This window comes from Oryx dammah, unplaced genomic scaffold, assembly GCF_014754425.2.
Source record: "Oryx dammah isolate SB20612 unplaced genomic scaffold, SCBI_Odam_1.1 HiC_scaffold_4, whole genome shotgun sequence".
NCBI lineage: Eukaryota > Metazoa > Chordata > Mammalia > Artiodactyla > Bovidae > Oryx > Oryx dammah.
This window is the reverse complement of record NW_024070188.1, coordinates 13579873-13605814: the sequence shown is the minus strand read 5'-3', so window position 1 is coordinate 13605814 and position 25942 is coordinate 13579873. Positions and strand designations below refer to the sequence as shown.

Sequence of the window (25942 nt, the reverse complement as noted above, 5' to 3'; positions counted from 1 at the left end):
CTAGCTATAGGGTGAACAAGGCCTGTCTCTCCTCAAATGCCCACAGTTTTCAGAGCCTTCAGGAGCACCCTGAAGATGTGGGTGGGCTGGGAGCCCAGAGGAGCCTTGGGTAAATGGGGCCAGTTCGTGCTATCTGGGATTCCTATCCTGGGAGGTGAGTAAGAGCCCTGGTCAGACTTTAGTCACAGAAATGATCATTTAGGTTTAAGTGCATCCTGGATTGATCTGAGCTCCTTGAAGATAGACTGCCCTTCGGGGCTGGGTAGTGCTTGTGTAAACACTGAAGTGAAGTGAAGTGAAGTGAAGTCGCTCAGTCATGTCCGACTCTTTGCAACCCCGTGGACTGGAGCCTACCAGGCTCCTCTGTCCATGGGATTCTCCAGGCAAGAGTACTAGATTGGGCTGCCATTTCCTTCTCCAGGGGATCTTCCCAACCCAGGGATCGAACCCGGAACTCCCGCACTGGAGGCAGACGCTTTGACCTCTGAGCCACCAGGGAAGCCACTGGGTGGCATATACTTTCTGCTAACTTTAGTTTTCTGTTGAATTTTGGTGACCTCATCAATACCCAATGCAAAGGTATGTTTTCTTATACAATCAGAAGACAGTCACCTTGTACATATGCATGAATGAGAAATGGAAGGAAATGTTTCCATTGATGTTTACGTTGATCTGTATCTGTAGTAGCATGTCACTTCCATCTCTAGCCAAAGTTAGATTTTGATCAGTCATGAATTTTTGTTTAGAGATGAATATATTTTAACCAGCATCTAACTATGTGGGCTATCACCTAAATAGCATATTTTTTTAAAAAAAGGCAGAAAGATGGAGTATAAGAATTTAACTTAGTCTTCTACAACCTCAGAAGCATCTTTAGATAAAATGCTTAGTAAAAAGCATAAAGTGTTCCTTTCCTTTAGTTCGCTGATTAGTAACTCTCGGGCTAAGCATTACAGAGATGACTTGTTTTAGTTACATTATTAAATGGCACCAAAGCTTTAGAAAACAATGCTATTAATAGTGGTGATTCATGTGTTCTTCATAGTTTAAGGACACCAAATTTTGCAAGACAGTGTCTGAAATGTTTTCTTCATAAACTTAACTATAGTAATACATAGTATTGTGTGTTTTACTGCAATTTATAATGCAAATTATAATGTAGCTTATACTCTCTTTATGCTATTTATTAGCAATATGTAGAGTAGTTGGGCTTCCCTGGTGGCTCAGCTGGTAAAGAATCCACCTGCAATGAGGGAGACCTGGGTTCTATCCCTGGGTTGGGAAGATCCCCTGGAGAAGGGAACGGCTACCCACTCCAGTATTCTGGCCTGGAGAATTCCATGGAGTCCATGGGATTGCAAAGAGTCGGACACGACTGAGTGACTTTCATCTCATGTAGAGTAGTATATGTCATAAAATGTAGAGAAAGCAAAAAAGACAATATTTTAGATTAATTTAGGGCACACAACACGTTAGCTTATTTTCCTAGTGTTGTTGGCAACTTGGTAGGATTCTCAGAAGAGAAACTGAAGAGGAAGGGGAGAGAAAATTCGGAGAAAGACGGGGTGGTATGAAAACAGGAATGAATAGAATATGACTGAGGGACATAGCATGTGACAACCTGTTGGGTTTTGAAGCATTGGTGGGAAAATCTTAGGCAAGCTAGTTGGAATCATCACTTGTAGACTGCTGTAGATGGTTTTGAATGCTAGTATTAGAATTTTCAAATTTAGAAACAAATCTCATCCACTTAATGTTTTTTAAACTAGCTTTGACATGATGAGAGTATTGTGTTCAAAATATTAATTTGAGTGTTGTGTAGGCTGAGTGGTGGAGAAAGCCACGGAAAGCAAGGAGATAAAATTTAGCTGAGATTTAAATGCTTATGAGTGTGTAGTGATAAAAGCCTCAATCACAGTAAGCAGTAGGCACAGCAAGCAATATTGGGTTGTAGCAGTGAAACTTCAAAAGGATAGACAAATATGACAGATAATGAAGAGATATGCAAAGGGCATCAAGAAGACTTGATAGGATGTAGAAAACAAGCTTATGGTTATCAAAGGGGAAAGGGGGTGGGTGGAGGATAAAACAGGAGTTTGGGAGTGGGTTGCCATTTCCTTCTCCAGGGGATCTTCCAGACCCAGGGATCGAACCCAGACCTCCCACATTGCAGGCAGATGCTTTAACCTCTGCACCACCAGGGAAGCCCCAGATACAAACTACTATATATAAAATAGACAGACAACAAGGTCCTACTATATAGCACAGGGAGCTGTAGTCAATATCCCATAAGAAACCTTAATGGAAAAGAATATGAAAAATCTATACATATATATATATAAAACTGAATCACTTTGCTATATACGAGAAACTAATACAACATTATAAATCAACTATACTTCAGTGAACAAAAAGAAGAGTTGATAGCTTGGTTTTCTATTCTAGGGTATTGGTTCAATAAGCATTAGTTAAGCAACTCCTATACAAGAGGGTTTGGGAGATGAAAGCCCACCCTGGACTTTTCCCAGTGTTTGATGGTGGTGAGGCTGCATGTGTTACAGCTACAGACTGTCATAGGAGACAGTTGGGGTTTATGTTTCACCCCTGCTCTCAAAGACTTGAGGTAGGTTACCCCCATCCAGTTCTGTCCTGCCTTAGGGCTCAGGCCTTGGTTTTAGGACATGGCAGTGCAGAGGCCTCGCTGTACTGCTGTTAGCATTTGAGGCCTCTGCTGAGACTACAAGGTGATGCCTAAGAAACGATATTTTGGCTTCCTTGTGGAAGATTTAGTGAATCCTGTGGAAAGGATTCTAATGAATAAATTTATTTTATAGCTTTAATTTCTACCCTTCTCAAATTAATATGTATTAGGGGCTTTGTTCACTTAAAGATAATCATAAATCCAACAGGAATGAGATTAGCTCAGTTGTTTTTCCCTTAGGGAATAAGTGGAGATACTTTGAAGTTTTATGTTAAAAGAATGCCTAAAGCTATTTTTACCAAACATCCTAAAGAAAATGTGATTAAGTAATAAATATTGCAGTCTTAAATTTATTATTTAAAACATGGTTAATTTTCATTTAAGCTGTTTTATTGAACTCTTTTTTTTAAGTCCTTAGGATAGCTGTGTGTTCTTTTTGAAAATATGCACTATTCTTCTTTGTTAGGTTAAATTTATTTGTTAATTTCTGAATATTGGTGTAAACACACACATACATGCAAGACTATTTTGTTTTTTAAGAGAAATTCTGTAACTTTTCTGTATTTGCCAGCAATTCAGGATATGATCACTCAACTGAAATCACAGTTCATAGTCATTTTAACTCACAGCTGTCTATACTGTTTCAATCATATACATGAAGCCACAACCTAATCCACTGACTCTTGAGAGTCCCTTGGACAACAAAGAGATCCAACCAGTTCATCCTAAAGGAAATCAACCCTGAATATTCATCAGAAGGACTGATGCTGAAGTTGAAGCTCCAAAACTTTGGCCACCTGATGCAAAGAGCTGACTCATTGGAAAAGACCCCGATGCTGGGAAAAATTGAAGGCAAAGGAGAAGGGGATGACAGAGGATGAGCTGGACCGACTCAATGGACCTGAGTTTGAGGAAACTCACAGAGATAGTGATGGACAGAGAATCCTGGCGTGCTACAGTTCATGGGGTCGCAAAGAGTCGGACATGACTTAGCAACTGAACAACAATAGGAATCCACTGGAGCACTTGACAAGGATGTGTTAAAAGCATATTGATGCCAGTGGCTGATTTCATTTCAAGACCAGAGGGGAGATGTTTTAATCTTGATTTGTGTTTGCCAACATTTTGTTTAATATTCTTCAAATGGTTGTGAGATATAGAAGGGTTAGAAGTCAGACTAGCCTAAATTAGAGCCCAACGACTTGTGACTGATCCAGACTCTAAACCCAGGTCCTATGAGTAAGAGACCCCATTAGCAATGGCTGAGACCAGCCGACAATGACTTCTCAGTTGGATCTGGTTCAGTTTGTTGTCATTCAGCCCCATATGTGGGACTGACCCATCTGAGTCATTACCGGCCAGCGGTAGATACAATGAAAGCAGGAAGATGCTAGCATTGGACAAGTATTTAGACACCTACCTGCTTCCCCAGGATGTCACCTCTCCAATGCAGAAGCACGAATCCTGCAGTAGAGTCAGACCTGTGGATATTTGTTAGTTTTATTAAAACGAATCTGTATATTTTGCTGCATGTACTAAATGAAAGGAAATCAATCCCAAATATTCATTAGAAGGACTGATGCTGAAGCCCCAATACTTTTGTCATCTGATGTGAAGAGCTGACTCATTGGAAAAGACCCTGATGCTGGGAAGGATTGAAAGAAGAGGGAGAAGGGGACAACAGAGGACTAGATGATTGGATGGCATCACTGACTCAATGGACATGAGTTTGAGCAAACTCTGGGAGTTGGTGAAGAACAGGGAAGCCTGGCGTGCTGTAGTCCATGGGTTTGCAAAGAGCTGGACATGACTGAGTGACTTAACAACAACTAAATGAAAGTAAACGGCCATCTTTGCGTACAAAGTACTCCACAGCAGGGCCGCAAGATTTATTCACACTACATCTTGGTGTACATACATGTGCTCCATTTTGTTTTTTAAATCTATCCCTGATCTATTCCTGTATCCCTACCACCCTTGGGCTTTGGATAGTGTGGAAGAAAAAGTGGTTTAGTCCATTCCAGTACAATCATTTTTAAAGCCCCTTTAAGTTATACTCAATTCCTCAGTAAAATTACCCTCGAGCTCAGAATTCTCCTTTTTTAGCTGCCCTTTCCCTTGTCCCAGCTAAGGGGGTGGCTAGTATATGGAAGCAGGAAGGGCCCATGTGGTGCCTTGTATTCTGCTCTGGCTCTTTGGGCAGCTGGGACCATGAAGTCTTCTGCTGCTGCTGTTTCCTGCAGATATTGCTTATGATCTTGTCTTCCTCATCTGAGTTTGGGCCCAGTAGCCCTTACAGGCTGATTCAGCCTCACTTTGGCACTCACTGGCATCAGATCTCTCTACCTTCTCCATCCAGACCTCTGGCCAGAGCCAGGACCCTCCACTCCTGCTGCAAGACCCCCACCCCTGGCCAAGGCGGCAAGTTTCTCCCTAAGTATGACGGGTATTCTGGATCCCATGCATGGTTACCTGACTGCAGAAGATTGAATTAGGAAACTAAACACCAGGGGTCAATCTGCCCCACCACCCAGCTCCTGCCCAGTTTACTGAGATGTGGCTGTGTTCCAGGTTGGTATGGGACAATCTGAAAGATATTTTTTTTTCTAGACACCTCACCTCAGAATAAAAGGAGAGTGGGGGCAGTCTTCCTGTATCAGTCAAGGACCAGGAAAGAACTCAATGGATGGCATGCTCAAAAAATGTGCCTGATTCAAAAGGGTTTAATGAAGGAACTATTAGAAAGATAGGAAGGATTAAGGGAAATGAACAGGGGATGTTATAGTTCTTCAGAATGACAGCAGCAGGAAATCAATACAGTCCCTAAGCTGGAGGAGAGGTCAGGGTTCTAGGAACTAGATGAGAGCTGAGCTGTAGAAGAAAACTGCCTGACAAGAGCTGTGGTCTTTGGTGGTGAAAAGGTGATTCAGTATTTTGATATACTGAGCCAACTCACTGGAAGAGACCCTGATGCTGGGGAAGATTAAGAGCAGCAGGAGAAGGGGACAACAGAGGATGTGATGGTTGGATGGCATCACCGACTCAATGGACATGAGTTTGAGTGCACTCTGGGAAACGGTGAAGGACAGGGTAGCCTGGCGTGCTGCAGTCCATGGGGTCACGCAGAGTTGGACACGACTGAGTGACTAAACAATGAATACGCCATTTAAAGTTATTATAAAAATATTGGCTGTGCTTTACAACATATTCTTGTATCTTATTTGTTTCATATAGTTTGTCTCTCTTAGTCCTCTACCCCTATGTTTCCCCTTGCCTATCCTTCTTCCCACTGGTAGCCACCAGTTTGTTCTTTATATCTGTGAGGCTGTTTCTGTTTTATTTATTTATTTTTTTAGATTCCAAATAGAAATGATAACAAACAGTATTTGTCTTTCTCTGACTTATTTCACTAGCATAATACCCTCTAGGTCCATCCACATTGTTGCAATATCTTCTTTATTTTTTCATCTGTTGATGGACACTTAGACTGCATCCATATCTTTGTAATAAATAATTATGCTATGAATATTGGGGTACATATATCTTTTCAAATCAGTGCTTTTGTTTTCTTTGAGTAAACACACATAAGTGAAATTGATGGATCATACAGTAAGTTCTATTTTTGGCTTTTTGAAGAACCTTCATACTGGCTTTCCATAATAGCTGCACCAATTTACATTCCCACTAACAGTGCACAAAGATTCCCTTTTCTCCTCATCAGCATTTGTTATTTGTGGTCTATTGGACAATAGCCATTCTGGTGTTGGTGATATGAGGTAATACCTCATTCTTTATCTTATCCTTCCTTTCTTTCATGATTTGCCCTTTGGAACAACAGACTGGTTCAAAATAGGAAAAGGAGTACATCAAGGCTGTATATTGTCACCCTGCTTATTTAACTTCTATGCAGAGTACATCATGAGAAACACTGGGCTGGAAGAAGCACAAGCTGGAATCAAGATTGCCGGGAGAAATATCAACAACCTCAGATATGCAGATGACACCACCCTTATGGCAGAAAGTGAAGAGGAACTAAAAAGCCTCTTGATGAAAGTGAAAGAGGAGAGCGAAAAAGTTGGCTTAAAGCTCAACATTCAGAAAACGAAGATCATGGCATCCGGTCCCATCACTTCATGGGAAATAGATGGGGAAACAGTGGAAACACTGTCAGACTTTATTTTGGGGGGCTCCAAAATCACTGCAGATGGTGATTGCAGCCATGAAATTAAAAGACGCTTACTCCTTGGAAGAAAAGTTATGACCAACCTAGATAGTATATTCAAAAGCAGAGACATTACTTTGCTGACTAAGGTCCGTCTAGTCAAGACTATGGTTTTTCCTGTGGTCATGTATGGATGTGAGAGTTGGACTGTGAAGAAGGCTGAGCCCCGAAGAATTGATGCTTTTGAACTGTGGTGTTGGAGAAGACTCTTGAGAGTCCCTTGGACTTGCAAGGAGATCCAACCAGTCCATTCTGAAGGAGATCAACCCTGGGATTTCTTTGGAAGGAATGATGCTAAAGCTGAAACTCCAGTACTTTGGCCACCTCATGTGAAGTGTTGACTCATTGGAAAAGACTCTGAAGTTGGGAGGGATTGGGGGCAGGAGGAGAAGGGGACGACAGAGGATGAGATGGCTGGATGGCATCATGGACTCTATGGACGTGAGTCTGAGTGAACTCCAGGAGATGGTGATGGACAGGGAGGCCTGGCGTGCTGCGATTCATGGGGTCGCAAAGAGTCGGACACGACTGAGCGACTGAACTGAACTGAACTGAAGAAATCCTTTCTTACCTAGAGGTCCATAAATATGAAGTCCCATGTTGTCTTCTAAAATATTTATAGTTTAATATTGGTGAATGGTGTGAAGGTATCCCATTTTATTTTTTTAATATGGGTAACAAGTTGTTCCAGTAGAATTTATTGTGTGACCTCCCTTTATCCAGAGACGTATAAATGCCAGTGCTGTTGTAATTCATGTCATAAATAAAGCTTCCCTATATGTGTATGCCTGCGTCCTATGCCCCTAGAAGAACAATGCATTTGCGTTGACCAGATGCTGATGAACTCCATAGGGAACCTCTTTATGTTTTTGCTAATAAGGCATTTTTCTCACATGACAAGTCCAAAGTCCCTCGACAAGCTGTGGCATGATGGTGTCACCAAGAACCCAGGCACTTCCCACGCCCCTTACCAAGAGTCTGTGTGATCATGATGTTCCTCACTGCTGCAGCTGTTCTAGGCCCCATATCTGTATATTTCCTTTACCAAAGTCGAAAAGAGTTTTATTTAATACCTCTTATCTCAAGGTTTGTTTGTAGTGATGCTTCCAGTGGAGGTGATGGAATTCCAGTTGAGTTATTTCAAATCCTGAAAGATGATGCTGTTAAAGTGCTGCACTCAATGTGCCAGCAATTTAGAAAACTCAGCAGTGGCCACAGGACTGGAAAAGGTCAGTTTTCATTCTAATCCCAAAGAAAGGCAATGCCAAAGAATGTTCAAACAACCTCACAATTGCACTCATCTCACATGCTAGCAAAGTAATGCTCAAAATTCTCCAAGCCAGGCTTCAAGAGTATGTGAACCGTGAACTTCCAGATGTTCAAGCTGGTTTTAGAAAAGGCAGAGGAACCAGAGATCAAATTGCCAACATCTGTTGGATCATCAAAAAAGCAAGAGAGTTCCAGAAAAACATCTACTTCTACTTTATTGACTATGCCAAGGCCTTTGTGTGGATCACAACAAACTGTGCAAATTATTAAAGAGATGGGAATACCACACCACCTTACCTGCCTCCTCAGAAATCTGTATGCAGGTCAAGAAGCAACAGTTAGAACCAGAAGTGGAACAACTGACTGGTTCCAAATCTGGAAAGGAGTAAGTCAAGGCTGTATATTGTCACTCTGTTTATTTAACTTATATGCGGAGTACATCATGTGAAATGTCAGGCTGGATGAAGCACAAGCTGGAATCAAGATTTCTGGAAGAAATATCAATAACCTCAAATGTGAAGATGACACCACCCTTATGGCAGAAAGTGAAGAAGAACTAAAGAGCCTCTAAATGAAATTAAAAGAGGAGAGTGAAAAGTTGGCTTAAAACTCAACATTCAGAAAACTAAGATCATGGCATCTGGTCCCATCACTTCATGGCAAATAGATGGGGAAACAATGCAAACAGTGAGAGCCTCACTTTATTTTTCGGGCTCCAAAATCATTGCAGAAAGTGACTACAGCCATGAAATTAAAAGATGCTTGCTCCTTGGAAGAAAAGCTATGACCAACCTAGACAGCATATTAAAAAAGCAGACATTACTTTGCCAACAAACGTCCATCTAGTCAATGATTTTACCAGTAGTCATGTATGGATGAGAGAGTTGGACTATAAAGAAAGCAGAGTGCTGAAGAATTGATGCTCTTGAACTGTGGTGTTGGAGAAGACTCTTGAGAAACCCTTGGACTACAAGGAGATTCAACCAGTCCATCCTAAAGGAAATCAGTCCTGAGTATCCATTGGAAGGACTGATGCTGAAGCTGAAACTCCAATACTTTGGCCACCTGATAGGAAGAACTGCCTCATTGGAAAAGACCCTGATGCTGGGAAAGATTGAAGGCAGGAGGAGAAGGTGATGACAGAAGGTGAGATGGTTGGATGGCATCTCCAACTAGATGGACATGAGTTTGAGCAAGCTCCAGGAGTTGGTGATGGACAGGGAAGCCTGGCATGGTGCAGTCCACGGAGTCGCAAAGCGTTGGACATGACTAAGGGCTGAACTGAACTGAACTGATCTCAAGGTTTTTTTGGACCACCTCAGGATGTTGTGAATTCTTGGGGGAGGCTCTGTTGGTCTGTCCATTCTGTGCTGAGGATCAAGGCAGGTGATCTGCCTTGTAGATCCCTGTGGGGAGGAAGGGTATTTATTTCCAGTTCACCTTACTCTCAGGGTGTGGCCCTGTGGGAAGGTAGATTTATGGAGGGGTCTCTTCATAAAATCCTCTCCCTCAATAGTCCTGGGCTTTGTCCCCAGTCCTCTGCATCCTATGGGACAGTGAAAACCGAGGCTGGGATTCATCTCGGTGGCAAAGGTAGAACTAATGGAACCTTGTTTATATCTATAGCTTCCCACTTTCACTTAACTTTGGGCGATTCTTAGTATTCTTCACTTTCTTGGCAGCTCATTACACATCTAGAATGATTTTCTTCTGGAATTTTTAGTTGTTTTTCAGAGAAAGGGTCAATCAGAATATCTAGTCCTTCAGACTGTGGAACTAGAATTTGGCTAAACTCATTCTTTAAATGACAGTATATTTTACCAATCTTGCCTAAAGGTTTGTTGGAGACTGAACCACTGCAAGGAAGAGATGAAGATGCAATAGCCAGTGCTGACTCCCCTAGCATGCTCTCCGAGGAAGAAAAAGAAGAGTTAAAGGCAGAACTAGTTCAGGTATGCTCAGTGATCTTCTTGTTGCTATACCTATCTCCGGATTCTCAGAATTATTGTTAGTCTGATGTTGGGTTGGCCAAAAAGTTTCAGTTTTTCCGTAAGGTTTTAAGAAATGGAGGTCCATTTATATGGACCAATATATTGGAACATTTATATAGTCCAATAAAAGGTCCATATTACAGTTATGTTGTCTTTCATTTAATAAGATTGAATAGGTGTTGAATTGTAAGATAATTCATTTTCTATGGTATTTTGTAATGCTAATGGTCCATTACCCAATGGTGACCGTAGGAAAACAAATGGTCTTGATGCTCAAGCAACAATAAATAGTTGTAAACATGCACCTCATATTTAGTATCACAATGCTTAAACCTGATGGAATTCCTTCAAGACCTCAGTTTAGGTGCCAGCTACCTTTTAAGAGCAGTTGTTGTTTTTGGTCAGCAGCCTAGCTCAACAACTACTCGGAAATGATTTATTTTTATAATGACAGGTCAGTCATGGAAGCAACTGGATTTATTAAATTGATGTGCTGTTTTTCAGAAGACTAGAACGCTGCGGGTGGGGAGGGAACCGTGATAACTTTAGGCTTCGTTAGATCTTGTGTAGTTGCTCCGAGCATCTGGTTCTAGATTCAGGGAGGCTTCCCGGCTTGTCGTGAAGACAACTCTTAGTTCAAGCCATTTGTCTGTATCACCCACTAGCCCCTCAACACTTTGCTAAGGAGCGTTTACATTGTAGGAGGAAAGGGCAGGAGAAGGGGAGCTTCTTAAGCAGAAGCAGCAATAGGGCAAGAAGGAAGGGGCCAGTGTTCCTCCCCATTTTGAAGCCCCAGCTCAGAGGACAGGAAGCCCCTGGTCCAGTGGCAAGCAGGCTCCCCCTTCCTGCTTTGGCCTCTTCTACTGCTTTAAATTAAGCTTCACCTTACCCTCACCCCACTTCATTCATCCAAGACTCTCCAAGCTCTAAGGTTCTGATGGTGAGTGTTCATGATAGCTCTTAATAAGACTGAAGACATTTCAGGTGCTTTCACAAGACACACCCTAAAATCACTTCATGCTCAAATAAAAGAGCAGCTTGTTCTAGTGCAGCAGAGATTATTTTAGTAAGGACAGTGCCTCAGATCAAATGGCCTAGTTCTTTAGCTGGGTCTGTCTGTGGCCAGTGATCCAGAACCACCTTGTTGACTTCACATTGGCCACACCTGCCAGGGTTCATGGACCAGTCAGCCTTGACAGAGAACATCCTAGCTCCACATTTTCTTAAGGCCTGGAATCCTGGATCATGACTTGTTTGTGTCAGTTTTGGGGTCCAAAAGTTATATTCTACAGACTGCTGTTAGCTAACTGATTCTAAGCTAAAACTTAACTCCTTCACTGCTGCGATCCACGTTTAAGTTCATACGCAACCTCTGTAACAGACCAAGTTTTATAAAATGACTTGATTTTTCTTTTGGCAATTTCTGATAGACAGATGGGTAGATGGACAGACGGATGGATACACACATACATACACCTATGTTTTGTGTGGCTGCATTCTATATTTTCTAAACTTTCAACAATGATCGTGTATTGCTTTGATAATCGAGAAGCAGTAAGCCTTGGTTCTCAATGGTTGCCGCCATGAATATAAAACCCCAAAGTTTCCACACATTTTTGTCTCATTTGGCCACATTAACGATCCTCCAGGGTGTCTCACTCCTAAGACTTTTTGAGCCTGACTTCTGAAAGTAACATCAGACTCCGTGTTACTTGTTCATGTTATCAGGATTGATGTTCTCATCCCTTAGGATGCATTAGCCTCCATGCCTCCTGTCTCTCATTTCTGAATTCCTCAGGGGTAAAGAAGCACTGCCTCTTGCTAAAGGCGGCAGTGTGACTTCTGGGGGTGCTGGGCACAGCGCTTTGCTCATGCGCAGCAAAAATCAAAGAAAGTTACCTGCTATTTTTCCTTTTCACATTCCCATTTCTCCCTCCACCTCAGGCCACCAATGCTTTATGCTCACTCTTTTCTTAAACCCGCTTTTTCTGCCCTTACACAGTGCCTGCCCTTCACACACACACACAAATTAGGTTCTTTCAGACCACACATGCATTCAGATGACCTCAGATGCTAGGGTTTAATTTTATCAAGGACATCTCAGCGGTCTCACGGCTGGCCCTATGAAGAACTGAGACGTCTTGTAAACAGCTCAGTTTATCTACCTTATCTACCTCAGTTCTCCACAGATATTCTTCCAGGACCCCTGCTCACAAGCAGCTCCTCTCTGTTTGAGGGAAGATCCCACTGGGTCTGTTAGCCACGTGGGTGGACACCTCACAGATAGCCTGTTAGACTGCTTTCGAGTCAGGCAATCAGTTGTGGCCATGATCCCAGGCGAGAGCTTTGCTTAGGAGGACGTCTTCTGTCTGACTGCTTTGCTTAAAGGGGTCGCAGGGTATGCCGGGCACCCGGTCTCCCCTTCTGTACACTGCCCTCCCTCGGACTCTCCCACTGTCTGCTAGCTGTGCTGGATCCACCCTGCTGCATTCCCCCCGCACCCTGGTCTGCTTTTACCTTACGCTGTTTTGTAGCCCATATTCCCAGGAGGACACCTTTAGACTTCAGGGTGAATCTGTAACTGCATTCACTCACACAACCAGCATATTGTTCTGTTTACCAAGTGCTGGCTGCAGGAAGACCTGTCCTTGAGAGGAGAGATGTAAGCAAATACTGTCCAAGAAGCTACTACATCTTAAATGGAAGTCTGCATTTTAAAAGAGCAATCTGTTCAGTCCTGAGTTTGTTATTGTGGTCATGCAATATGCATGTTTTTAAAAGTTCCTTCAGCTTTCCTCTGCTGCCACGAAGGTGCTTGGTCCTTCTGAGGAAGCGAAGGCCGTTTTGGGGTGAGGTTCTCACTTCATCCGGCAGCTAGCACTGTGCCTGGCAGCCCCCTCCTAGCTAACTCGCCTGCACCCTGGCCTCCGTCTTGGAGCTCGCCTGCATCCACTCGGCCCTCATTCTGCACAACAATGAGGTGACGGTCCGGAGGATAAGATCAATGCCTTCGTTAATGCAGCTGGTATACATGTGTTCACTGATTCATATCAATATATGGCAAAAACCACTACAATATTGTAAAGTAATTAGCCTCCAATTAAAATAAATTAATTAATTAAAAAGAAAAAAAAAGCAGCTGATGTAAATGTTGAGCCTTTCTGGCCAGGCTTGTTTGCAAAGGCGTTGGCCAGTGTTAACATCGGGGGCCTCCTCTGGGCTGGCGGACCTGCCCCGGTCACCACTGCTACCCCAGCTGAGGAGAAGAAAGCAGAAGCAAAGACAGTAGAATCTGAAAAGTCTGATGATGACATGGGCTCTGGTCTTTTTTCACTAAACCTCTTTAGTAACACATTCAATAAAAAGCTGAGCTCTAAAAAAAGAAAAAAAAATTCCTTCAACGCAACACCAGTATCACTTCTGACCTGATGCCGTGGTTTGTGTATACATGGAAGGTGTGCAATTAAGATTTCTAATGAACTTGACTCATAGCACCAACAAATATATGTATTTGTAAATTCCAGAAGTAGAATATGGGTATTTTTTTAAACAAATCTTGTCCATATATAAAGAAATTCTATTTGTTTTAAGCATTTGTTCTCATTAGTCCTCTTACCAGCTGCTCCTAACATCTTTTCTGAGGTCTTTACACATCTATTCTGTGGGGTTTCTTTCCCTAACTCTCTTTTTAAATAAACTTGCTCATTAGTTCTGTGCTACTAACATTGCACTCCCACTTCATTGCACTAAGCTGCATTTGATGCTCAGTATTCTATAATGTGGCTTGGTTTTTGAAAAGGATGAAGTGTTGGCATTATAACTGTAAATTTATGATTATATAATAATCAGGTACTGCCAATGTCGCCTAGATAAAATGACTCAAGAAAAATAGGTATTAATAAGAGTAGGAAAATTACCAGACAGCATTACTAAGTAGACAAGCCTCTTTTGGCTGTTCCTTCTTGGTGTGTGGTTTCCCAAGGAAAGCACACAGTGCCCTCAAGCCACCTGTCTCAGGCTGGCAAATAAGTGTCCTGGGCTCTTCCTTCCTCTCCCAGTTTTTTCCTTCAAGTATTTATTTCTTTCTGGACTGAACTGGTGAACAACTAAAGCCTTCATAACCAATAGTGTCTTACTGTAGCACCCCTCTGTGTCAATCGGTGTTCTCCAGAGAAGTAGAACCAATAGCATGTATATAGAAAGAGATTTATTCTAAGGAATCAGCTAATGTGGTTCTGGGGGCTGGCAGCTCCCAAGACCTACAGTCAGCAAGCTGGAACACCCAGGGGTGTCAATGGTGCAGCTTGGTCTAAAGGTCTGGGAAGAGCCAATGTTTTAGTTTGAAGCTGAAGGCAAAAAAAAACAAAAAAGCCAAACAACAAGACAAAACAATGTCCTAGCTCAAAAGCAGTCAGGCAGATAGAATTCCCTTTTGCTCAAGGGAGGGTCAGCCTTTTTGTTTTATTTAAGTCATCAACCGATTGGGTGAGGCCCACCAACTTTGGGAGAGCAATCTGCTTTACTCAGTCTGTCAGTTTAAATGTTAATCATGTGCATAATCACCCTCAAAGACACAGAATAATATTTGACCAAATGTCTTGGTAACCCATGGCCTGTCATACTCTCCCAGGTATTATCTGCATTTTAATTTTAATTCTTCTTTACTCTTAGCCAGGGCAGGAGAAGAAGCATGATTTGAAGCAGTATGAACAAGACACCAAAGGCTGTTACTCCTAAACATCATACTGATAATTAATAGTTTAAAAAGCTATTTCTTTCTCTGTATTTGTGACATATTTTATGTAATATAGCAGAATAAATATAAAAGTAAGTTGTCAGTCTTCTAACATAAATTTTATTTTGAACCTAACTCATTAGTTCATTTGTATTTTTGTATTTTTATTATAATAAATTGATATAAAATTAACTATTTTAAAATGAATCATTCAATGGCATTTAATACTCTTTTAATGTTGTGTAACACCACTTCTGTCTAATTCCAGAGCATTTTCATCATCTCAAAAAGGAATCCCTTACCTGCTAAGCAGTTGCTTCCCATTTACCCTTCTTTTCTGTAGCCAAGAGCCAGCATTCTGTCTCTGGATTCAGCTATTCTGGTTATTTCATATAAATAGAATCATACAATATGTGACCTTCTGTCTGTTTCCTTTCATTTAGCCAAATGTTTCTGAGGTTCATATGTGTTGTAGCTTATATCAGTATTTCATCTATTTTTGTGACTAAATAATATTCCATTTTATGTATATACTACAATTTATTTATCCATTCATCCTTTGATGAATATTTGGATTGTTTTCCTCTTTTGGCTATTGTGAATAGTTCTGTTATGAACATGTATATACATGTATTTGTTTGAGTATCTCTTCTCAATTCTTTGGGGAATATAGGAGGAATAGGAATGTTGGGTCATATGGTAATTCCAGCTTTAACTTTTTGGGAAACTGCTGGACTATTTTCCATAGTGGCTGAACCATTTTTATTTCTACCAGAAATGTACAAGGGTTTCAATGTCTCCACATCCTCGCCAATACTTAAATTCCTATTCATTCATATTTAAGTAACCAAGTTTAAATATCTAATCTTGTACATAAATATTTATCCTACAAGGAGATCTCCTAGGGGATGTCCAAAAACCAGAGAACCAGACTATTAGTTTCTAATGAAGACATGATTAATTTAAAATTAACGGGGAAAGGATATCTTAAATACTTCAGTTAATGATTTACCTGCACTCCAGCTCATTCCAAAATGAATTTGATATGGCTTACAATGTAGAATTTCTATACTACCTGCATCAGAGTATCTGGGGGTACTTATTAAATAATATATATATATAGACAGGCCTCACCAAATTTGAGACATCAGAATCTCAGGGCCTTAAAAGGGGCCTCCTTCTGGAATCTTCATTTTAAATGTGCTCTCTGAGTGACTTTTATATAAACTGAAATTGATGTAACTAGGCCAAAAATTCTCATTAGTCCAATAAGGGGTTGAATCTCACCAGTATCATCATTTAAAGTATTTGTGATTAGAGGACTTTCTGCTGTGTCAGGACTCTGTGCTCTGCAGAAAGAGATGAAACTGACCATTTTCAGTTTTGCATGTTAATGTAATTTAAGAATTATCTTTTAATTTTACCTTTTGGGATTTTCTTAATAACTATTTTGGCATATATTATATTTAGATCACTGATATATAAATGGAAGCATTAAGAAGTGTGAGTCTAACATTTTATTGCAATAGTGAGACTTTCATTATAGTACCTGACATTAGTCTGCATAGACTAACTGAGTTCGTGTTTTTACCATTAGAAGTCTTTTCTCTACAAATACCTTTTAACATATGCTTCGATTTTTAAATGATTAGATGTGGGATTTAATATTTCTTGAGGATGATGTTTGATGAATTGGTCACTTCAGTATTTCTATCACTTTTTTGGGACCATGGATTTCATTAGAAATCTTATGAATCCTTTACCCATTCCTCCCACCTCTCCAAAACTAATGAATATCCTACTGTCCCCCAGAATTTTGAATAAATTTCTGAGATTCCATAGATAAAAGGATGAGAATACCAAGATGTTTAAACCTCTCTCTTCTTCTCTACATCTTTAATTTTTTTCTGCAAGTTAAAAAATTTCTCATTACTCTTGTTACACATTGGAAAAAGCAGTAATACCTAATATATCTACAAAACCAGATTCCCAGTCATTTCAGTCACTCAAACATATTATTTCTTCAAAAGAAAGAAGAAAAAAATCTTTCTATACTGAATAAAAAGCTGACCTGAAGCCCAAGTATTTTCTATGGTAAGAGAGCTAGAGATACAACCTTGAGAAATCTTAGGCAACAGACTAAATGCAGGTGAGTTCATTGACTAAGATGAAAATATGGGATATAACATGAGAGCAAAAGAATAGAGGGATCTGATTTTAAAATAATAGTTGTTCTCATTTAATGGAGGGACTAAAAACACAGTCCCCCTTGGTCACCCCTAAATATACTCCTTTTGGAGTAATGAGTATATATTTGCATACCGAAGACTCTTGCTTGTCAAGAAGAGGTAGCATGGAGACTTCTCTGGGGGTCCAGACTCTGTGCTTCCAACACAAGGGGTATGAGTTCGATCTGTGGTAGGAGAACTAAGATCCCATATGGCACTTGGCATGGCCAAAGAAAAAAGAAAAAAAGAAAACATAGGATGCTACTAATTATAACATGTTCTTGCCTGGAGAATCCCAGGGACGGGGGAGCCTGGTGGGCTGCTGTCTTTGGGGTTGCACAGAGTCAGACACGACTGAAGTGACTTAGCAGCAGGAGCAGCAGCATGGAAGGTGGAATTCATTTTAGAAGGACTTCAGAAAAATTTCCATGAACATACAAAAACGTTTCACAACCATTAAGAAAAAATGGATAATGTTAGACTACTAGGACATTTTGCTGATATTAAAAGCTCCAAGATAGTGTTCTTTTCTACTAGAATATTTCAGATGGTTGATTCAGTATTTCTGCCTGTTTTGTTTAAGTGATTTTTTTGTGAATACAAAGGTTTACAACACTATTTTTGCAAAAGTAGATGTCATTGTTGAGATGTTTTTCTAGCAGCTATGTCTCTGGTGACCCAAGAAACACATTTGCAAGATGATTGACAGGGTTAGTGATGCTGTTTGTGGTCAGGAGTAGAGTGACACTTGGAATGTAAATAAGACTTAGATGCTTCATTTTTTAAAAAGAAGTAAGTAGTAAAATGCCAGCTTGGCAAAACCACAATGTATGCTTAGGTGTGGATGGCAAAAAAATAACACTGACTAATGGCATTTAAAAAGAAGTTATTAGATATAGACTACAAAAGCAATTTCCTGTTCAAAAATTATATCTACGTATAATTTTAGAAAAACATTTGGACGACTGAAAACCAGAAACTCTAAGCGGTATCTATTTCCTAGTAGATTACACATGGTTTTTATTGTCTTTTGCTGTATGAGTGAATATTTTACAAGGAGTAGTGTTTACATTTAGAATCATTCAAACTAAAAAATCTACTTTCATTTTAAAATATTAGACTTCTCTACAGGATGTGTTTTCTAAGGCCTTGCATAGGGCTGTGTAAACAAGAGGGTGCCCAGGGTGCTTTGGATCACGGAGAGCTTCCACCCTTGTATGTTTCACCTGGTCTGACATTTTCCCCTATCATTTTCCCTCCTGCTGGTAGCTGGAGGACGAAATTACAACCTTACGACAAGTTTTATCAGCGAAAGAAAGGCATCTTGTGGATATAAAACAAAAACTCGGCATGAACCTGATGAATGAATTAAAACAGAACTTTAGCAGAGGCTGGCATGACGTGCAGACCACTACTGCGTAAGTATATTTTTTTCTTAAAAGGTAATCACTCAGCCCGCTGTCTTGCCTCTTCTATATTTTTTTTTTCCTTCAAGGCTTATTTTGTACTGGTGTCCAGGGAAAATATTTTCTCTAGAAGTAAAATATATAGAAATATGAATGGTCATTAATATGTTGCGTGATCCAGGCTCTACAAAATAGCTTCATGAAATAAAACTTTGTTCACCGAAACTCTGTTTTCACTTAGACTACTTTTATGGAGTTGTACGGTTTTAAATTCTTTCTCTTCTATATATATATATTTTTTTTAACATTTGTTAAATATATACTTTAGGCTTATGTTTTTCCATAAAATTCTAAATCCTTTGAATACTTAGCACTCACTACATATTTTGAATTTCTATCAAAAATGATTGACAGTTTTAAAAACTGTAGACTTGTTGACCATTAACGTAAAGAGAAAAAGCTGTATCTTTCATATTTGGGGGATGTGCTTTTTATCCCCGTTACTGTATAGAATGTGTATGTATATATTGGCCTCTGCCTCCAGTTCCTGGCACAAAGCTCCCAAACTCATATAATTTCTTAAGTGATAAGAGCACTAGGAGCATCTTTTGTTCTCATGTTTGCACTGTGACCCTCGTTCCTGACACAGAGTTCCTAAATCCTTTGGGATTTCCAAGATGACAGCTGTATCCTTGGTTCTAATGAGATGACTCTTGGTGGACTCCTGGAGAGCCGGTCACCAGAAAGACCAAGCCATGATTAGAAGCTGTCAGTCCCATGCCCCCTTCTCTATGGAGAGAAAAGGACCTGGAAATGGTCTATCATGCCTATGATGAAATTCCATAAAAATCTCAAACATATGGCATTTGGAGAGCTTTGAGACTGCTGAACCCATGGAAGTGCCAGGCAGGTGGTGTCCCAGGAGAGAGCATGGAAAGCATGTGTTCCCATGGGAACATGGGGATGGGTTCCCATCCCCACATGCCTCTTTCATCGGGCTGTTCATCTGTATCTTTTATCATATAATTGTTACAATAAATCGGTATAACCTAGCAAGTGATCTGTTTTTTTAAGTTCTGTGAGCCACTCTAGCAAGTTGATTGAACTTGGGGAGGAGGTTGTAGGAACCTCTGATTTATAGCCCCGTAGACTTCCCTGGTGGCTCAGACAGTACCTGCAATGTGGAAGACCCAGATCTTCATCAGGAAGAACCCCTGGAGAAGGGCATGGCAAGCCAGTGTCCAGTATTCTTGCCCGGAGAATTCCATGAACAGAGGAGCCTTGAGGGCTGCAGTCCAGGGGATTGCAGAGTCGGACATGACTGAGTGACTAACACTTTGGTCAGGGGCACTGGTGATAATCTGGACTGTGATTTGTATCTGAAGTGGGGTGACTGGGGTACAGTCTTGTGGGACTGAACCCTTAACCTGTGGGATCTGATGTGATCTCCAGGTAGTGTCAGAATTAAATTGTAGGAGACTCAGCTGGTGTTGCAGAACCTCTTGATGTGAGAAACGCCTCCACACAAACACATCTGGTGTCAGAAGTGTCCTGAGTATGCTGTAAGTGTGAGAGTACAGGAGAAACACTGGAGAAGCAAGTTTTTGTTTCTTAGACCAGCAGAAATGTTTTCAGCTTTGCTATTATCTTCTTGTCTGATATTAGGCAAGGTATAGAATAACTTTGAGTATTCTACAGTCTTGCTTTTATGGGGTTACTTTTTAAAGTTTCACAAAATAATTAACTATTGTGGTACTTTTCTAATGATTTAAAATATTTTGCTTGCCAGGTGGTCTTGTGCCAAAGGGAAGAAGGTGCCCAAATCATAATGTGATTTTTCTTCCTTTCATGTGTTGGGGGGTGGGGCCTGATGGAAAAACCATAGAGGCTTCCTATCTTTGACCCCAGATTCCACCATCAAGAAATTTTTGACCTTGTGTTATGCATTTTCTTCCCTACTATTACCCTTTGGAACTTAAAGATATTACATTCCTAGTATCTGAGTGGGAAACAGTTTTTCTCTTTGCTGATACTTCTCTCCCAAGCATAGAGGGGCTTCCATGAAATGAGATCATATTAGTACCTATCATAGGTAGTGAGGATTCAGTGAGTGCAAAACAGCATCTGGCATTTTGTATGCCTGTTTGCTGTTCTAGGAAGCAGGTCTGGTGGGGAGATCCAATAATTCTGTTTTGGCTTCACAGACTTAGAGAAGCAACCATGGTTGCCAGGGAAGGGGGGAAGAATGGGGAGCAGGGACAGCTAGGGAGTTTGGGATGGACAGGTCCACTGCCATATTTTAAATGGATAACCAACAAGGATCTGCTGTATTGCATGTGGAATTCTGCTCACTGTTTTGTGGCAGCCTGGATGGGAGGCGAGTTTGGGGGAGAATGGATACATGTATACGGCTAAATCCCTTGACTGTGCATCTGAAACTATCACAACATTGTTAATCGGCTATAGCCCAATACAAGGGCTTCCCTGGGGGCTCAGTCAGTAAAGAATCTGCCGGAAATGCAGGAAACCGCCTGAAATTCAGGAGACCTGGGTTCAGTCCCTGGGTCAGGAAGATCCCCTGGAGAAGGGAATGGCAACCCACTCCAGTATTCTTGCCTGGGAAATCCCATGGATGGAGGTGCCAGCTGGGCTACAGTCCATAGCGTCGCAAAGAGTCAGACACGCCTTAGCAACCAAGGCAAAATAAAATGTTGAAAAAAAAATTCTGTTTGAGCTGTGTTTAGTCTGAGATGCCCAACAGACCAACAAGTTGCTCCAAGGGGGCAACTCAGAGGAAAAATCAGGGCTAGAGATGGACATGAGAGTTATCTACATGCTGATGCAGTGAAAGCTACAGGACTAGAATAGATTTCCTCAGAGATTAGTTAATAAATACAGATGGTTATGGTCTCACTAACCTTTAGGAATGATGTGAACTTTCCTTTGTAAAGAAGAATAAATCTCTTTTTTAAGAGGGAGGCCTGAGTCTATCAGCAACATAATTTCAGGAGATCATTCTTTTGCACCCTTTTTTCTTGACTGCTAAGGGAAGGAATGATGCTGAAGCTGAAACTCCAGTACTTTGGCCACCTCATGCGAAGAGTTGACTCATTGGAAAAGACTCTGATGCTGGGAGGGACTGGGGGCAGGAGGAGAAGGGGACGACCAAGGATGAGATGGCTGGATGGCATCACTGACTCGATGGACATGAGTTTGAGTGAACTCCAGGAATTGGTGATGGACAGGGAGGCCTGGCATGCTGCAATTCATGAGGTCACAAAGAGTCGGACATGACTGAGCGACTGAACCGAACTGAACTGAACTGAAGCGAAGGGAAAAGTCCTATGTTGTGACAAGGAGAAGAGTATGATCATAGAATCTATTTTTCCCCTGGATATTTTTAATGGTGAAATAAATTATTGTTTGTTAAATAATTTGCATCCATTAAAATGCTGCTGCTGCTGCTGCTAAGTCACTTCAGTCATGTCTGACTCTGTGTGACCCCATAGACAGCAGCCCACCAGGCTCCCCTGTCCCTGGGATTCTCCAGGCAAGAACACTGGAGTGAGTTGCCATTTCTTTCTCCAATGCATGAAAGTGAAAAGTGAAAGTGAAGTCGCTCAGTTGTGTCTGACTCTTTGTGACCCCATGGACTGCAGCCCACCAGGCTCCTCTGTCCATGTGATTTTCCAGGTAAGAGTACTGGAGTGGGGTGCCATCGCCTTCTCTGATTAAAATGCTACTTTTCAAAAAAAAAAAAATTTATTACATAGAAAAATGCTAGCTAACATAATATTCAGTGAAAACTCATCTCACTTATAAAATATATATATGTAGAAAAAAAGACTGAAAGGAAACTGTGGGTGATGGATATGTGTGTAAGATTCATTATTTTTTCCATTCGCCCATCTTTCCTTTTTTTTCTCCCCTGAATATTTAAATTCCTGCCATTAATGTACATCATACTGATTTTAGAACAATATCTATGCATCATGTGGTGAAAATTTTGATGTGAGGGAGTGATGAACTGGGGTAGGGTTAGCTTGGATAGAATTAGATTTCAAAGCACTAAAAAGAATTTTAACTGTCAAGGCACTACAGGTATTCCAGAGGCAATATTTTGCATGCTGATTAAACAGTCATGACCTAGTTAGTTTGATTTATAATGAAAGGAAAACCTCTGATATGTTAATGAAAGATTTTGCATATTTTAGTTTGTGGTAGGATTCATATTGGAAAGAAACCAGATGAATAGGAATAACTACACAGCAGATTAAAATTATCTCCCTTTTAGAAAGATAACCATACAGTATTAGGTCAAGAGATCATCTGTGTCCCAGGGCTTGTTGTTGCTGTTGTTTTTGTCATAGTTTTTTGATTTCAAAGACTCTAAGAACACACACAGAAAGTCCCCCTACCCTCTTCTTTTTTCTTCTCTGAAGCTTTATAATGTTGTTAGGCTTTAAGGAGGCACAGGGGAGGTGGGTGGCCTTGGGGTGAAGAGGTGGGGAGACCATTGGAGGAGAAATTGAATCTCTTCTGGAAATAGAAGGAAAAGTAATTTGAAAACCTGATGTCATGTCATGGTGGGCTATTCAAACTGATGTGCTTCATTTTAGTATTTGGCCTTTGCTAACCCGTAAAATTGCCCCAACAATAAACCCCTCTGAGTTGTATCATAGACCAAATAGTAGTCTACAAAGAGGAGAAGGTCATGGAATGGAATTTCAACTATTCCATCTTTTTGGAAGCTTAATAAATTCACCCTATATACAGAGTAGTAAAAATCTAACATTCAGCTTTTTAAAAAGTGCACAGTGCTTGAAAATTGAAGCTTGGTATATGATTTATTTACTCTTTGATTTTGTGCTTCTAAGACTTCCATCCCATTGTGGTCAGTAAAGATTATTATATCTTATTTATGTGGCATTGCTGTGGCGCCATTAGGTTCAGAAGTGCCAGTGAAGATTAAAGACCTAATTTTAAAAGACCACGTAGCCCATCTCATGGTTGCTCATTCTTACTGGCCTCATCATACAAGGTAGAACATAGGTTCTACTTTTCTAGATTCAAGTGGTAAATCTGTGATTTGGTGTTGTGTTTAGAGAACCTTTGGAAGAGAAGAAGTCTAAAGAGTTTTTGTGTCTTTGGTGAAGTGCTGCATATGCAGTTGTTAAAAGTATTACTCTCTTTTAAATCCCATAATAGAAAATAGATTTCTGTTCTACAATGTCTTCTTATAAAAAGACTGTTGAATTTAAATTCTTTTCTTCTTCCTGCATGTAGAAAAATGCTTTAGGTCAGAACACTTTAGAGGATGACATGCTTTCTCCTTTTAACTATTAACACTGATTTTCAAATCACTAGCACATTAAGATGGTGACTGCAGCCATGAAATTAAAAGACGCTTACTCCTTGGAAGGAAAGTTATGACCAACCTAGATAGCATATTCAAAAGCAGAGACATTACTTTGCCAACAAAGGTCCGTCTAGTCAAGGCTATGGTTTTTCCAGTAGTCATGTATGGATGTGAGAGTTGGACTGTGAAGAAGGCTGAGCACCAACGAATTGATGCTTTTGAACTATGGTGTTGGAGAAGACTGTTGAGAGTCCCTTGGACTGCAAGGAAATCCAACCAGTCCATCCTAAAGGAGAGCAGTCCTTGGTGTTCTTTGGAAGGACTGATGCTAAAGCCAAACTCCAATACTTTGGCCACCTCATGTGAAGAGTTGACTCATTGGAAAAGACTCTGATGCTGGGAGGGATTGGGGGCAGGAGGAGGAGATGACAGAGGATGAGATGGCTGGATGGCATCACCGACTTGATGGACATGAGTTTGGGTGAACTTGGGGAGTTGGTGATGGACAGGGAGGCCTGGGGTGCTGCAATTCATGGGGTCACAAAGAGTTGGACATGACTGAGCGACTGAACTGAACTGAACTGAAAGTGATTTCAGTCCCAAGGAAAACTGACAGGGTATTTTAAAGCACTTGCTTAAAGTCTGATAGTATATTTAGGGCTGGATGACTTGTGGGAGGTGGAAGGGGTGGAGGGATAAGGGAAGTTCCCACATAATGGATTTCATAGGACATAGTCTTCTTGGAGGTGCCATATGCATTAAGCAGGGAGCTTTGGGGGAACTTACCTGGGGACAGCATATATTGGAATATGATGGTATGTGCGTTATAATAATTGTTTTTCAGTTGTGATCCCATGGATTGCAGCATGCCAAGTTTCCCTGTCCTTCACTGTCTCCCAGAGCTTGCTCAAAGTCATGTACGTTGAATCAGTGATGCCATCCAACCATCTCATTTATAATAATTAATTTTTTAAAAATCAGTTCAAATTTTTGGGTTCAGTTGAGATATAATTATATTAAGTATAACACATGTGCATATGTGCTGAGTCGCTTCAGTCATGTCCAGTTCTTTTGTCACCCTAAGAACTGTAGCCCACCAGGCTCCTCTGTCCATGCATTCTCCAGGCAAGAATACTGGAGTGTGTTGCCATGCTCTCCTTCAAGGGATCTTCCTGACCCCGGGGTGGAACTCACATCTCTTATGTCTCCTGCATCGGCAGGCAGTTTCTTTACCACTGGCGTCACCTGGGAAATCCAATATAATACATACAGCTCTGTAGAAGTCTAAGCAGTGCAGTGTAGTGACTTGACTTATGTATCCCCTCGGGTTAGGTGCTTTTGTTTTCTGCTTTATTAATTAACGCTTGGAAATTTCCCAGGCCAGTGGACACACCACTGCCTTTTCTGCCACCATGCTCAAAACCTGAAACCAATCTTTCTGTCTTGTTCCATTTGTCACTAGTGACCTCTTGTCAAGTCTGTCCATTCTCTCTCTATAATCCATCACACCGCTCTGTTCTTACTGCCTTGACTCCCAGTTCAGACCAACAGAGGCGCTTCCCCTTCGATCACTGATTCCTTCATCTAGTATTTATTCAGTTTCCCCTTTTTCCTGCTGCCAGATCCTAAGGACACAAAAATGAATGGCTTCCTTGTCCTCGAGGAGTCAGCCTTGTGGGGACATAGGTTTAGGAACAGATCATTGCAGTATTGTATTCCTAAAACTGTCTTGAAAAAAGTCACTGTTTTAGCTTAAGATTATGCACCCTACTTACTCCAACCTCTCTCCATATTACAAAATAAGTACTAGTTCAATTTTGCCTTTTTATGGTTCCTTTTACCCACATAAATAGTAAAAGCTTACATTTCTCTTTGAAATATGCATTCTCTAATCTGTGTTAGCTTTGATGGCTAGAGCTTTCATTGTCCTTTCATAGAGTTAATACATCTCTTTAAGAATAATTTTCTACTATCTAAGCAGTTCCATTATTTGTGATTAAAGATCTGCACATTCACATCTAGGCTTACAAA

At 40.8% G+C, this 25942-nt stretch overlaps 1 protein-coding gene across 5 annotated transcripts in view; it reads left to right on the top strand.

Moving 5' to 3' along the window:
* TPD52L1 (TPD52 like 1) overlaps nt 1–25942 on the top strand; it is a 91480-nt gene that overhangs the window by 50644 nt on the left and 14894 nt on the right. For all 5 annotated transcript variants that reach the window (XM_040238998.1, XM_040238995.1, XM_040238996.1 and 2 more), the window contains exons 2-3: nt 10029–10144; nt 18416–18564. In XM_040238998.1, coding sequence (XP_040094932.1) covers nt 10029–10144; nt 18416–18564 — 265 coding nt within the window. The remainder of the gene's footprint in view (nt 1–10028; nt 10145–18415; nt 18565–25942) is intronic.